Source organism: Cydia amplana, chromosome 9 (assembly GCF_948474715.1).
Source record: "Cydia amplana chromosome 9, ilCydAmpl1.1, whole genome shotgun sequence".
Classification (NCBI taxonomy): Eukaryota; Metazoa; Arthropoda; class Insecta; order Lepidoptera; family Tortricidae; genus Cydia; species Cydia amplana.
Window position 1 is genome coordinate 5,622,865 of NC_086077.1, and position 14,899 is coordinate 5,637,763.

At 35.3% G+C, this 14,899-nt stretch overlaps 1 protein-coding gene across 1 annotated transcript in view; it reads right to left on the reverse strand.

The window, feature by feature from the left end:
- The window catches only part of LOC134650974 (galactokinase-like), a 59,034-nt gene that overhangs the window by 37,078 nt on the left and 7,057 nt on the right, over nt 1–14,899 (reverse strand). The window contains exons 3-4 of the mRNA XM_063505940.1: nt 1,973–2,153; nt 782–908 (exon numbers count right to left, since the gene is read on the reverse strand). Coding sequence (XP_063362010.1) covers nt 782–908; nt 1,973–2,153 — 308 coding nt within the window. The remainder of the gene's footprint in view (nt 1–781; nt 909–1,972; nt 2,154–14,899) is intronic.

The window sequence follows — 14,899 nt, forward strand, 5'->3', positions numbered from 1 at the left end:
TTCCATCTCACCCCCTTTCATCCCTTCTCTCCCCATTCATAACCCAACTCTCCCCGCGAACCCTACTCACCCCATTTTACGGTAATAAACAAGTTCAAGAATATTGAAGTAACAATCGAACTAGCGCCGTGTCTTACAGACACTGCTTATTATATGTATGCTGATCGGCATCCTATTTGGTGTACGTGTCTAATTATTTAATTTGCTCTATTTATGTATGTTTTTACGCCAATATTTTCTATTTCGATAACGCTGGGTGAGAATACGTTTGTACCACACGCCACTTACATTGGTTTACAGGAGAACGAAAAGAAGCAAAAAAAAAATATTTCTCGAAAAGTTTTACATTTAGGAAATATTGTATTTACTTATCATTTAGGCACATATGTTTACTATTTATAGTACTATACAAATATTGTGAATATAGTGGTAATCATGAAATAAAAGCACTTTTATTATTGCCATATCCGTTTTTGATGAGTAAATGTTAAACGTACAATGTATGATATGACACAAAAGTTTTGGATATGTCACACTTTTGTGTTAATTTTCTGCTTGCAGAGTGTAATAATTATCCTATAGTAAAATGCGGATATGGCACAACATTTTTGAAAAATACGTTTTTCCAAAAACCGATTAGTGTCAATAATTATAGCATAATTTTTGTTATTCTAGAAATCATTAAAAAACGATTTTGCTCAAAAATGGATATGGCACAAACGTATTCTCAGCCGGCGATAAGGGATAAGTAATGTGTGATAATATTTTAGCCAATACTTACTCGATATTAGTTCCCGCCAGAGCTTCTAATAAGGTGAAAGTGGCGACTTCAACAGAGGCACTACTTGACAGGCCAGCGCCCATCGGCAGGTCCGAGACGATCACGGCGTCAAAACCTTTTACCGCACCTGACAATTAATTAATTGAGAATAATAGGTAAATTTAAATTAATTGGAGATCAAGGCAGTGTTTGAACACGAACAAGCTTCAAGGCTATAACCGCGAAAACAGAAGTTCGCAAATTGCGAGCATCTTTCTATGTCACTCTAATTAGGCTTTCATTGGAGTAAAAGAAAAAGATCCCCGCAATTTGCGAATTTCGGTTTTCACGGTGCCCCCCCCAGAAAGTTAAAGTAGACCTACTTATATACTTGTAACTGCTATACTGTGGTACCATTAGTAACATCACGCGCGTAGATATTATACGCACAGAATACCAGCCTAGATGTTTGTATGCTCGACGTTCTTCCGTGATTGATCACGCAATAACGCCTGATCACGCCTGTTGGAGTTGGAGTAAATGTTGGAACCCATTTACACGTTCTTCGGCCAAAGCTAAACCATCATTATAGTAGGTACATATGAGGCAATGTTTCATCTTTTGCCATGATACTTAAAGCTGTGTCCAGGCGGGCAGGCAAATCGACCGACTTGATCAGAAAAATAATTGACGCCAATCTCATCTAGCGTTCACACGTACACAATTTAATGATTTAATCACCAATTTTAAAATCCCGGCTACACACTCGACGAACTGTCCTAGCATTCCATAGATACTAACTTCAAAAATTGCCATTTTTGTGCCCGCACCTGCTGATTTGATCGGGCAATCAAATCGGCGAGAAAAAATGGCGTTTGCGTTGCGTCCGCACGGCCTGATTCGATCGGACAATTTCGTCAGATTGGCGAAAATTTGTCTCGTCTGGACACGGCTTAAATTATAATAATTTGTATCATTGCTTTGCATTACTAAAATTGTAAATATTTTTTGTATACCGGGTTACAGCGGCGCCTCAAACTCAAACTCAAAATATACTTTATTCATGTAGGCCTAGCAACAAGCACTTATGAATCGTTAACATAAATATTATCTTAACCTAATTATCAGAGCAATTTATTGATGTTATTATTCCATAATAATATTGGATTATTATACAAGAGCCTAGAGACTAAATTCAAAAGTAACTCTTACCAGGGAAGTTAGCCACGACGCCCTTAACATAGTTAGCCCAAGCAGGTTCCCCGGGCTTGAGCTGACCAGAGCTGGGCGTAGGGAACGTCGCCTCTTTACGCCCCGAGTCGATTACCGACACGACGCAACACGTCGACGTGTCGTTGTTGGCGCCAACCACAACTGTCAGAAACGGCAACGCCTGCAGAAATTGTACACTTTTGTCAATGGTGATCATGCTTGAAATCCATACTTAATATATTAATATTATAAATGCGAAAGTGTGTCTGCTGTCTGTATGTCTGTCTGTTACCTCTTCACGCTTATACCGCTGAACGGATTTAGTATAAATTTGGCATAGAGATAGTTTGAGTCCCGGGGAAGGACATAGGATAGTTTTTATGTCAGAAGTCATCCCTAAAGAGGGTGAAAAGGGGGTTGGAAATGAAAGAATTACTGAATTATGCTCAAATTGAAGGATTGCTATTAAATTTTATCCAGGCGCTATTCTTACTCTAGCTGATGTTACTGATTCCACGCAGACGAAGTCGCGGGAATAAGCTAGTAAATAAATATTATAGGACATTCTTACACTGATTGACGAAGTAAGCTCAAGAAGGCTTGTGTTGTGGGTAATCAGACAACGATATATATCATAATACAAATACATAAATACATATAAAACACCCAAGACTCAGGAACAAATATCTGTGCTCATCACACAAATAAATGCCCTTACCGGGATTCGAACCCAGGACCGCGGCTTCACAGGATCACTACACTAGCCAGACCATTCGTCGATTGGAAGATGCGGGGGATGCGTCTGTAACAGTGTTGGCCGAAACGTTAATGCAATTGAAAATGTTGGCCATTAACCATTATAAATTGAACCGTAAATTGTAATCGTCCGTTACGGTTTAAGGTTCAATTTATAATGGTTAATGGCCAACATTTTCAATTGCATTAACGTTTCGACCAACACTAAATAAAGATTTCGTATATGTGTGCTTGGAAAGAATTACAGTGACAGTGCCAGCAAAAAAAAGCGGCCAAGTGCGAGTCGGACTCGCCCATGAAGGGTTCCGTATTTAGGGGATTTTGACGTATTAAAAAAAACTACTTACTAGATTTCGTTCAAACCAATTTTTGGTGGAAGTTTGCATGGTAATGTATAGGCATCGGAGTTTTTGTCGCATGGTAAGACTAATAGCAAGCTATGGAGTCGACATTTGCCATAAATGTAAACTCTTATTCATACTCATACTCATTTATTTAATTTATCTTAAAATGCCTTTAGAGCGGTCAGTCGTGTATATTATCTTAGTCAAATTATATAAAAAAATATTTTTCTATTTGATTATGAATTCATAACTTCAACTATTTTAACATACAACTATACAAACTACATCGCTGCGAAAGACCTAATGTTATGTAGGTACTGACCGCTGATAAAATTGATTCGACCAAATCGCACATCTGATTAATCTTTCCAATTTCTCGTTTAAATAAGTATGAAAGTATACACGGACACATGTTGAAACGTAAAATATCTTTCAAGTAAACAACTAATCAATGACAGTAGTGAAAGAATTAATTCATAACTTTTTTAATTGTGGAAGGTTATTTTCTTAGGTGACAGTTCCATTCACTTTCGGCTCTATTGCAACAAATGAGGTTTAATAAATTAAACTCATATACGTAGTAACTATTTAGTAATCTGTTCTCATATTAAATAAAATTAATCATGAGTATGAGTATGAATAAGAGTTTACATTTATGGCAAATGTCGACTCCATAGCTTGCTATTAGTCTTACCATGCGACAAAAACTCCGATGCCTAGTAATGTACATGATATATTTTTTTTAGTTTTATCATTCTCTTATTTTAGAAGTTACAGGGGGGGGACACACATTTTACTACTTTGGAAGCGTCTCTCGCGCAAACTATTCAATTTAGAAAAAAATGATATTAGAAACCTCAATATTATTTTTGAAGACCTATCCATAGATACCCCACACGTATGGGTTAGATGAAAATTTTTTTTTTGAGTTTCAGTTGTAAGTATGGGGTACCCCCAAAATTTATTGTTTTTTTTCTATATTTGTATGAGAATCTTAATGCGGTTCACAGAATACATCTACTTACCAAGTTTCAACAGTATAGTTCTTATAGTTTCGGAAAAAAGTGGCTGTGACATACGGACGGACAGACAGACGGACAGACGGACAGACTGACAGACAGACATAACGAATCCATAAGGGTTCCGTTTTTTGCCATTTGGCTACGGAACCCTAAAAACCTAGGTGGATGAGCTTTCTGTAATGTGACAAAGATCACAATGCACTGTGCAAGATGGCACTGTGGATCTAGTGGTATGCTTTTTTTTTGGTTAATAAACTGCTTTTTTTAAATAACAAGTACCTACCTATATGTTTAAGAAAAAGTGTATTATGAAATATTGTATCAAAGCAGCGTTTTATTAAATTACATTTTCCAATAACAAAACTTGAGCTTGAACTTGAAAATGTCAGTTCCAACATCCGAGATAGAGCGACCGATACAAATCTAATTAAATTCCTTTGAAAATTGCCACCCGAGCTCAATCCTAATTACATTTTCTTGGTGAATGAAGGATTATCAAACTCAAGTTACTTCAGGGCTTCCAATTCACAAACGCTATAATCATTTCTAAATCAAATATTGGTTTGATTGGTGGTTTAAGTCCCAGATTTACTTCAATTCACTGAATTTATATATCCGTACCTAAGTAAAAATATCGATCCAGCATCAGCAAAGCGTCAAAAATTTGTAAACGTAGTGATTATATGCTCTTTGTATGTAAAACCAAGTTAATTTGTAAGTTACGATTACGACTATGCTAAGAGCTTACAAAGTGGGCTTGCCAGAGTACCTATACATACCTAATACCTACGTAAAAGCTTGTAGACTTTCTCGCTTCGACAACTTACTTACCTACTTTTTCCAAATTTTTATGTTAAAATAGTTACAACTAGGCGGCGGTTTTTCACAAAAAGTTGCTTGCGTTAAATTAAAACCGGTTCCTGTGTTAGAATTGGGATCAGATTGTCAAAAATGGACCCCGAGCTCCTTTAGGAAGCATTCACGAAAGCCATAAGATGTGGAGTCCTTTTATTCAGGCGTTAGTGAAATGGCGGCGAAGTTTTATGAACGATAAATCGCAGCTGCGCAATCATCAATCTTAATTTATTTCAATTATATTCATCCATTGACTTATATCTCAGGACTGGCCTTACGCGGACTAAAAATGCTACTAGTTCAGCGGTGTCACTCACGAATTCGAGCCAATCGTGTAGTCTAACGCAACTAGTTGCGACCAATCGCGGGCGCGGACCCATCGATCAATCGCGTTGCAGCGTTTTCACACCGCTGTACTGGCCCCATTCATGCTCCCTTCTTATTGCCCGTAAGGCTAGTCCTGAGATATATATATATGTCAATGTATTCATCATTCATCAATGAAGCTTGGTAACTTTCCCGATACAGCTGATTTATAATGGAGTGAACATTTCTAGGAAAATTGTCTTAAGATAGCCTTTTTAAAGCTATAAAAAATATTCGTGTTAAAATACAAGTAGACAGTCTTATAATCTTAGTAGGTTCTTAATAATAGACACGACAAGGTTGTTTTACCGAGAAGAGATACCCTCATCTATTTTAAAATTTTCGAAGTACTTAATACATATTTAGAAGATCGGCCATTAACAAGTAACTATAATTAACTAGCGATTTTTGAATCTTTGCTTTTTCGTTTTAGCCTTTAGGATTAGTACCTAAATATAACTGATATACCTAATATATATTATTCTGATATCGTCGAGCGTCAATTAGTGAAATATAAATAATCTACATTGCTAAGGGTCGGTACGTATTTCGAACAAAATATCAAACAATTAAAACCCGTTTTATTTAATAATATGTGTAGGTATATAAATAAGTGATTACCTAATGTAAATACATTAATTAATGTATGTACATTTAAATAGTATTCATAGGCCATTAGGCTGACCAACCTTTGAGTATTTACTACCAATACAGGACTAAACTCAAAATCTAGAAAAAAAATTGCGGTGTCTCCGATACGACACCGACAGATCAGTATCATATCGGAGACATATCGAATAACTAAAATTCGAATACGCCTGTTACTTAGCAAAACAACACAATGTGTGGTTCATTAGTGCGATATATGCGATTAATTTTATTGATTAAATTGATTAAGTAATATTAGCTTTTGCGACTTTGTTTGCCTGGAATGATGATGATGATTGATCAAAACTATCCTATGTTTCGGGTCTGAAACAATCTCCATTAAGTACCTACCAAATTTCGTCAAATTTTTCATCTAATTTGGATCTAATTTGGTCACTTAGGTCATCACTGCAACTGCCTACGTATTTGATGCTGACTATATATAAGAGTAACGTGTAAGGTAAACGTATACTGGTGCCTGACTGGTGCTCGACGCGGTACCAGTACCTACATGTCATCTTGAAACTTAAGTCATTGTCAATAGAGGTGACAGCAGGGTGTCATCTATTGGGCATTAGCATGTCGAGCATTAGTACGTTTACCTTACCTGTTGCATTCGTTAAAATGTACCTATACAACTTTACTTGTATAGAATAGAATATAATAGAATTTATTCGTAAGCACAAACTAACGAGACAATACATAATATAAAAGAAAACATAAAATAAGATTAACGAAGGCCCTCGTTAATGCGCTTTTTGGTGTATTTTACTTAAAAGAGAAATTTTCATCGAAAACTTTTAAAGATGATTTTCTGCACTCAGCCCGTCGCGGAATTTTAAATTAAGTTACTAGACTTAACGAAAAACACTGTATAGCACTATACAAAGTATTACATAGACCTACATACTAACGGCCCGATTCGAACAATGCTTATAAGAAGTCACAGCGGTACGAAACCGATCTATCTTATAAGCATTGTTCGAATCGGGCCATTAGTATGTAGGTAAACCTATAAGAAATCACAGCGGTACGATATCGATGTATCAGTGACAAAAGTTTCTTAATAAACAATAAATAAATAAATAAAAAAGTGACGGTTTTTTGGTTGAAGATAATGTCACTTTTAACACTGACAGAAGTGACAGACCGGTATTGTACCGCTGTGACTTCTTATAAGCATTGTTCGAATCAGGCCGTAAGTACTGTAAGTAGGTACCTACTTTCCGAAGCGACAGAATGCGATCCATCTACTTATAAGTAGATGGGCCATTTCATTTAAAGTTGTCCCCTATATATTTTTTTTTAATTTGGGATTTTTTATGTTATTACTCAGAATCACGAGCTCTTTTGATCCTAATAGGAGAAAAAAGTGTCCCTTTCCATACATTTTTCGATCTTTCCATTCCGTGACCGCCATACAAAGTCTATGATAAATGGTAACGGAATGGAAATAAAAACCTTGGGACACTTTTTTTCTCCTATTAAGATAGAAAGAGCTCGTGATTCTGAGTAGAAATAACATAGAAATTCACAAATTAAAGTAAAGTATAGGGGACAACTTTAAATAAGAGTGGTAGAGGTGTGTGAAATCTAAAAGCACAAATTTTAGACTATTGGCCACGACATTGCACGACTGGCTTCGGCTAAGGCGACAACCATAGGTGGGAACGGAAGGTCCGTGCGCTGTCTCGCTCCAACATATGGTTGTCGCCGTAGCCAGTCGCGCAATGTCGTGGCCAGCGCGTTAGTCCCTTTGTCAAACGTGAAATGATTGTTCACCATTCAGCCGGTCTAGCCAAGCTGACAATCGCTACCGCTTCGACATCGAAACGCTTTGTGTCTCTCTGTCACTCTTCCATATTAGTGCGACAGTGACAGTTGCGTTTAGATCGCTACATCGAGCGTTAGCGATTGGCACGTTGGCTACGCGGCCTGGGGCCTTATTCGACATGCCAATTTTGACGTCGCATGTTGAAGTTCATTTGAATCTGAACTATCGTGGGTTGTCGAATAGGTAAAGATCATTATCTGTCAGTGAATCTCATGTAAACAAATCATTTCATCGCTAGACTTGATTGTCTATTGGTATGGCCGCCATGTTTGGATTTATGACATTTAAAAGGGGATTCTATGGCATAGAGTAAACTGCATTTCTATTTTCTATAGTTTTTTGATTCCTCTACTCGACGCAAGATGGAGTTAACAGTCAAATTTTGATTTTGGCGTTATAAAAATAAACCGCAAGAACATGACATGCAGTTGCGTTGGTGTAGATCTATCATGAAAACGAATATATGACAATTGTCCAGAATTAAAAAAAACTTGACAATAAACATACAGCAATACATATACCACTAAATGTCAAAAAGAAAACAGATTTATTATAATTACTAGGTAACAAATTATATATAAAGTTTAAATTTTAAACCAATCGTCGTGGTTCTTAGCAATGAACTTCTTGTAACTTGTGTGAAAAATATCATTTGATATTACACCAATTAAATTACTTTATGGTGAAGTAAAATATCATGAGTCATGAGGAAGACGGAGTAGCCAGTAGCCACAATAAGCTATATTTTTGTCCTCTGGGTTAGATGGCAGTGAAATAGGGAGAGATAGTGAAGAATGCGGCAAAATAAGCATTTATTGTGTTGTTAGTAGTTAGTAGACTAGTTTTTTTTTCTAAAAATGAAAATTGACGCAACAGCAAGCTCATAGCCCCCTATGAGCCAGTCTATTAGGTGCAGGCTTAAGGGCTAATCCCGGGGGAAGCGGAGCGTCGGCGACTAGCTGGTGCATCTGCTTATTAACCTCTTCTCACTTTTACCTCAGGTCCTTTGATTAATAAATTAAGGTAAAATTCGTAAGAACTAGTGCCTGTATCATATTCTAAATTGGACGCTATGCCTAATTAGTTGTTATAAATTAAATAAAATAATTATTTATTTAATTAAATTTATAACAACGCAACGTGGGGTTATTCATGATGAATTTTAATGGCTTATATAAGACAGCGGTCGGCCTTAGAAATTTGGATTTTGTCAGTTTGAATGAACAGCAAACTGGAGACATTGAGATTAATTTTAAACTTATTATTTTAGGTGTTCGTAAGAAATAAGGTATTGACAGACATTGACGGAAAATCGCGAAAACCCGGCCAGGTGCGTCGGACCACGCAAAACGGAGGAGGATTCCATACTTACTTCTTCTACCATGTATCCATATGCCAAAATAGCAACAAAAAAGCCGAACAAAAATACCGTTTCTTCGCAGCACTAGATTTCAGTCCTTTTTTTAGAAAAGTAATATGTTTAGGTACATAATATATATATGTAAGTAATTTTGTTATGTGAAACTTATATGTTGTGTTACGAGACTTACGAGTAGGTAACTTTAAACTTTAACAGCCTAACAGATCCCAATAAGGCCTAGTTTACCCTCTGGGTTGGAAGGTCAGATGGCAGTTGCTTTCGGAAAAACTAGTGCCTACGTCAATCCTTGGGATTAATTGTCAAGAGAACAATAGGTTCTCATGATCCGTGGCAAAATCGAGATAACGCGAGGAAGAATAACTTTGTCACAAGAATATTTGGCCAAATATAAATTCTTATTTTAATACTCTCGTGTATTTGACCTACCTACTCATATTGAGTCGTATTTTGCCACCTAGTAGCCTCGAATTGGTTGTTATATGTGGCTTTCCATAAATTAAGGGTCCTTATGCTTCAATAAGGACGTTTTCATGGGGTCTCGTTGTTTCCCATAAAGTTTTAAGTCATAATGTATTGTTTGTCATATTATCATTACTCATAAAACTGAAACCGTTAACATTTCAAGGTTTTAGTTAGGTTATCCTATAGATAGGTTAGGTTAGGTTAGATTTGTTTTATGGCAATCCTGAAAAGTGACGCGTTTCTGAACTAAATGAATTATGACTAACGAAAATTCGAGCAAACAATACATTATGGCTTAAAACTATTTGGGAAACAATAGAGACCCCGTTTTCATCTGAAGTTGCAATAGAAATTGAAAAAGCCACATTTTTTCAAGCTTTTACTTAGTTTTATCTGTCCCGTTGGTTGTCTGTCTGTTCCAATGTGGTTCCAATCAAATCATGCAAATTAAATCCCAACAAAAACATAAATGTGAAATGAGAGCCAAGTTCAATATTGAGAATACGTGTCGTTGTTGACTCGCCGACAAAAGAATTGAGATCTATATGGGTGCCAAGTTCTGTGCTGTGTAGAAAATCCTGAAATTATAAAGGATTTGTCTTGGCTAGTTTTTAACAACAAACCAAGTTTTTGAAAAACTAACAGAAAAATATATATTACCTATATGCCTATACGTAAAAACTAGCCAAGACAAATCCTTTATAATTTCAGGATTTTCTACACAGCACAGAACTTGGCACCCATATAGATCTCAATTCTTTTGTCGGCGAGTCAACAACGACACATATTCTCAATATTGAACTTGGCTCTCATTTCACATTTATGTTTTTGTTGGGATATCATTACTTTTTGTACAGAAATTACTATAGTATTCATCATGAAAGCAGTTTGCCTAAGCTGAAAAGGAGACCCTCGCTAACGCGCGGTTAATTGCCAAAAAGTTTCAGTTTCACATTTTTTCTTTTGTATACGCTTTATAGTCTACTTTCATTCCAAATATCAAGTTTCTAAGTAATCTAGAAGTGGGTTAGGTTTTTGGTCTATAAGTTTTTTTTTTCCATCGATATATCAATAATTTCCAGTTTTCAGATTTTTCCCTCTATATGCACCTAATATTCTACCTTGATGCCAAATATCAAGTTTCTAAGTTATCTAGAAGTGGGTTAGGTTTTTGGTCTATAAGTATGTTTTTTTCCATCGATATATCAATAATTTCTAGTTTTCAGATTTTTCCCTCTATATGCACCTAATATTCTACCTTGATGCCAAATATCAAGTTTCTAAGTCATCTAGAAGTGGGTTAGGTTTTTGGTCTATAAGTATTAATTATTTTTTTTCCATCGAAATATCAATAATTTCCAGTTTTCACATTTTTCCTTCTATATGCACCTAATAGTCTACCTTGCCAAATATCAAGTTTCTAAGTAATCTAGAAGTGGGTTAGGTTTTTGGTCTATAAGTATTAATTATGTTTTTTTCCATCAAAATATCAATCATTTCCAATTTTCACATTTTTCCTTCTATATACACCTAATAGTCTACCTTGATGCCAAATTTCAAGTTTCTAGGTCACCTGGAAGTGGGTTAGGTTTTTGATCTATATGTCAGTCAGTCACAAAAATGCCGGTTTTTAAACGTTAATTTATCAATAACTGTTTGAGCTATGTTTATGAAATAGTGTATTTTGAACAAGCTAAGGGACTTGAATACATGTGCCAAATTTCATGTGTGTAGGTTAAGTAGGTTTCAAGTTGTGAAGGGGTCAAAAGTAGCTCGAAATGGTTCGTGTAATATTACACACGGTTGCTGCGTCGCCAGTTCCTTTTTCTTTGAACTTGGCTGGACACGCTACCGCGTGTCTAGATTTGACCCACTTCTCGGGTGTTCAATGAAGCTGAAAATTTACATAAGTACATAATATGTAATATGGGTGACAATACAATATTTTTATGGTTACCATCGAGTTGATCTGATGGTGATGATACAGACAGTGGTCTTTTAAGTCTTTTTAACTTTGTGATAAAACAACGCAACTTAATTATATTTGAAAATATTTAAAGAAAAATACAGTCAGAAATTAGAAATATTGTTATCTAACCTCTCTATCACTCTTGCATATTCGAGCGCTAAAGAGGCAAATAGCTGAGTTTCGATTTTCGCACTTCCCGATAGGCCCCTTTGTAAACAAACCGCCTTGATGTGTCTATGTCAAATTATTAATTGTCTGTGAAAACTTGTTAAAAAAAGTTTAAAGCAAAGGCGTAGGCAAAGAGTAGTATAATATGTATATAGCTGGTCAACCAAATCTTGTCAGTAAAAAAAGGCACGAAATTCAAATCTTCCATGGGACGATATCCCTTCGCGCCTACATTTTTCAAAATTGCCGACTTTTTCTACTGTCAAGATCTGGTTGACCAAGTATACCTATATAGCGCTGGCGGTACACCGAGAAATTCAGTAAAATGCTGCAAATGATGTTAAAGGTATGAAAATCGGTACGATTGATCTTTAGAACATTTGAAACAATTTGACCCGAAGCACCAACAAATAAAAAAAAAACGAGAGGAGTTATGACGTCATCTTTTTTTGTAAGGAATAAAAAAATATTGTTTAAAAACCTATCGTGTTTGGTATTAAACGAAAGGGCTTTCTGAGCCGATTCCAAACATATATCACATCATTACATTTCAGTATTTTTTTTTAATTATAATATAAATAATTTTCAAAACATACCAATTAAGTTTGGGATTCTACAGATACAATACGGTAAAATTTTTTTTGTAAAATATACCTCTAATCTTATACCTAATATCCTCAGGGTTGGGCAGTATTTCAATTACATGTATTTGAAATACGTATTTGAAATACAAATTAGTATTTTGTATTTGTATTTCAAATACTACCTCAAAAGTATTTTGTATTTGGTATTTCAAATACTGCACTCACATGTATTTAGTATTTTGTATTTCAAATACTTCAAGCATCAAAATACATTTCTATAAATACATTTTATTAAATTCTGTAATCCTAAAATGTCTAATCTCTCGCACAAGCTGTGAGCCGACCGCGAACCTCCGATCCAGCCGAGATACAATTTTCATTGGCTGGATACTGGATCTATATTAGGTCAACTTCTGCGTGGAACTTTTCGTTTAAATCTAGGGGATAGGGTCATTGCAGTAGTTTCCGTCCATGCACTAGTTTTCGACGACTTGACGGATTATCAAATATATATTTCATTTTTAGTTTACTACTTTTTCGAAATCTTCATCTTCCTCGCGTTGTCCCGGCATTTTGCCACGGCTCATGGGAGCCTGGGGTCCGCTTGGAAACTAATCCCAGTAATTGGCGTTGGCACTAGTTTTTACGATAGCGACTGCCATCTGACCTTCCAACCCAGAGGGTAAACTAGGGCCGTAATTGGAATTAGTCCGGTTTCCTCACGATGTTTTCCTTCACCGAAAAGCGACTGGTAAATATCAAATGATATTTCGTACATAGTTCCGAAAAACTCATTGGTTCGAGCCGGGGTTCGAACTCGCGACCTTCGGATTGCAAGTCGCACGCTCTTACCGCTAGGCCACCAGCGCTTCCTTTTTGCGAAATATCATTGTTATATGTAGACAGATATATTGCTTAGACGCCTTAGACATAAGGATTGAAATCAGTCCAAATTTGTGCAGGAATGTAGGTATATATTCAAATTTCGTCAAGTGGACGTAAACTAGAGCTGGACGAAAACTAGCGCAATGACCCTATAAGTTTATATGAAAGGATATTCGTTAACGTTAAAACTAAATGCTAAACAAAAAAATAAATAAAGGTATATTTTGTAATTGAAATACATTATTTTAAACACTGTAATTTGTATTTTGTATTTCAAATACCCGTCACCAAAGTAGTTTGTATTTTGTATTTCAAATACTTTAAAAAATGTATTTTGTAATTTGTATTTCAAATACGTGGAAGCCAGTATTTTGCCCAACCCTGAATATCCTCATATCTAACCCTAATAAAGCAATTTTGAAATTATATACATTTAGGTTTTTTTTTATTTTTCAATTTTACATAGTGTGATCTATGAATCTCTCAATTAAATATTTAAAAAGAAAGCATAAAATTAATATATAACGGTTTTTTTCAGAAAGTCGCTTATATCTCGGAATCTATAAGTCGTAGTAAAAATTGTCTATGTAATAATTAAGAAAGAATTAACCGAAAAAACTCACCTTTAACGTCCCCCCTTTCCCGAGTTCTCCACCCCCCACTCATCTGAACTTTTTCTTACTTAAAGCTTAGATATTACCAAAGGAACATGTAATAGTATTTTATGCAACTGTTGTTTAAGAGAGGTCAAAAAAGGCGAGTGGCGTGAGTAACAATAACAACAAACAACAACCGAAAATTGTTAATAAAGACGCCACTAGTATTTTTTGACTCGGTTAAACAACGTTGCATACAATACTTTTTCTACGACCAAGCACTTACTTTGAAATGCAATGAAATAATAATAAAAATGGATGATGATGATTGTTTCATGTCCTAATGTGATAGGTTGTTCAGTGCGTGGGTTTCTTAAGGGGAACGAAAATTTCATTATTTTTGCGCTACGACGCACGGTTTAGGAGATACAGCCCTATAAATATTTTTCTTCCTCTTTTTCTTTTTTTTTCTTTTTTTTTTCTTTTTTTGTGTTTTTTAAATCTTACTTAGGGGTTCCTTAAAGGGGAACGAAAATTTGATTATTTTTGCGCTACGACGCACGGTTTAGGAGATACACCATTATAAAGTTTTTTTTGTTTTTTTTAATCTCTTTTTTGTGTTTTTTTTAAATATTAATTAGGGTTTCTTACAGAGGAATGAAAATTTTAATATTTTTGCGCTACGACGCACGGTTTAGGAGATAAAACCCTATAAAAAAAATTCTTTATTTTTTTTTGTTTTTCGTGTTTTCTAAATATTACTTAGGGGTTTCAAAGGGGAACGAAAATTTGATTATTTTTGTGCTACGACGCACGGTTTAGGAGATACAGCCCTATAAAGATGAAAATAATCGTACCATTAACCAAAACATGTCTATGGTTTACTCATCTGTCAGAAATGACAATTAAAATTAGGTTGGAAACAATGTATTCCATACAATATTTTTTAAATGGTGATTAAACGAAGTATCGTAAAAGTGCCAAAAAGATACTGCGTGTATGCACAAATATTTTTTTGGGGAATAGACTAAAGACTTGTGTTGATAACTATAAGTTA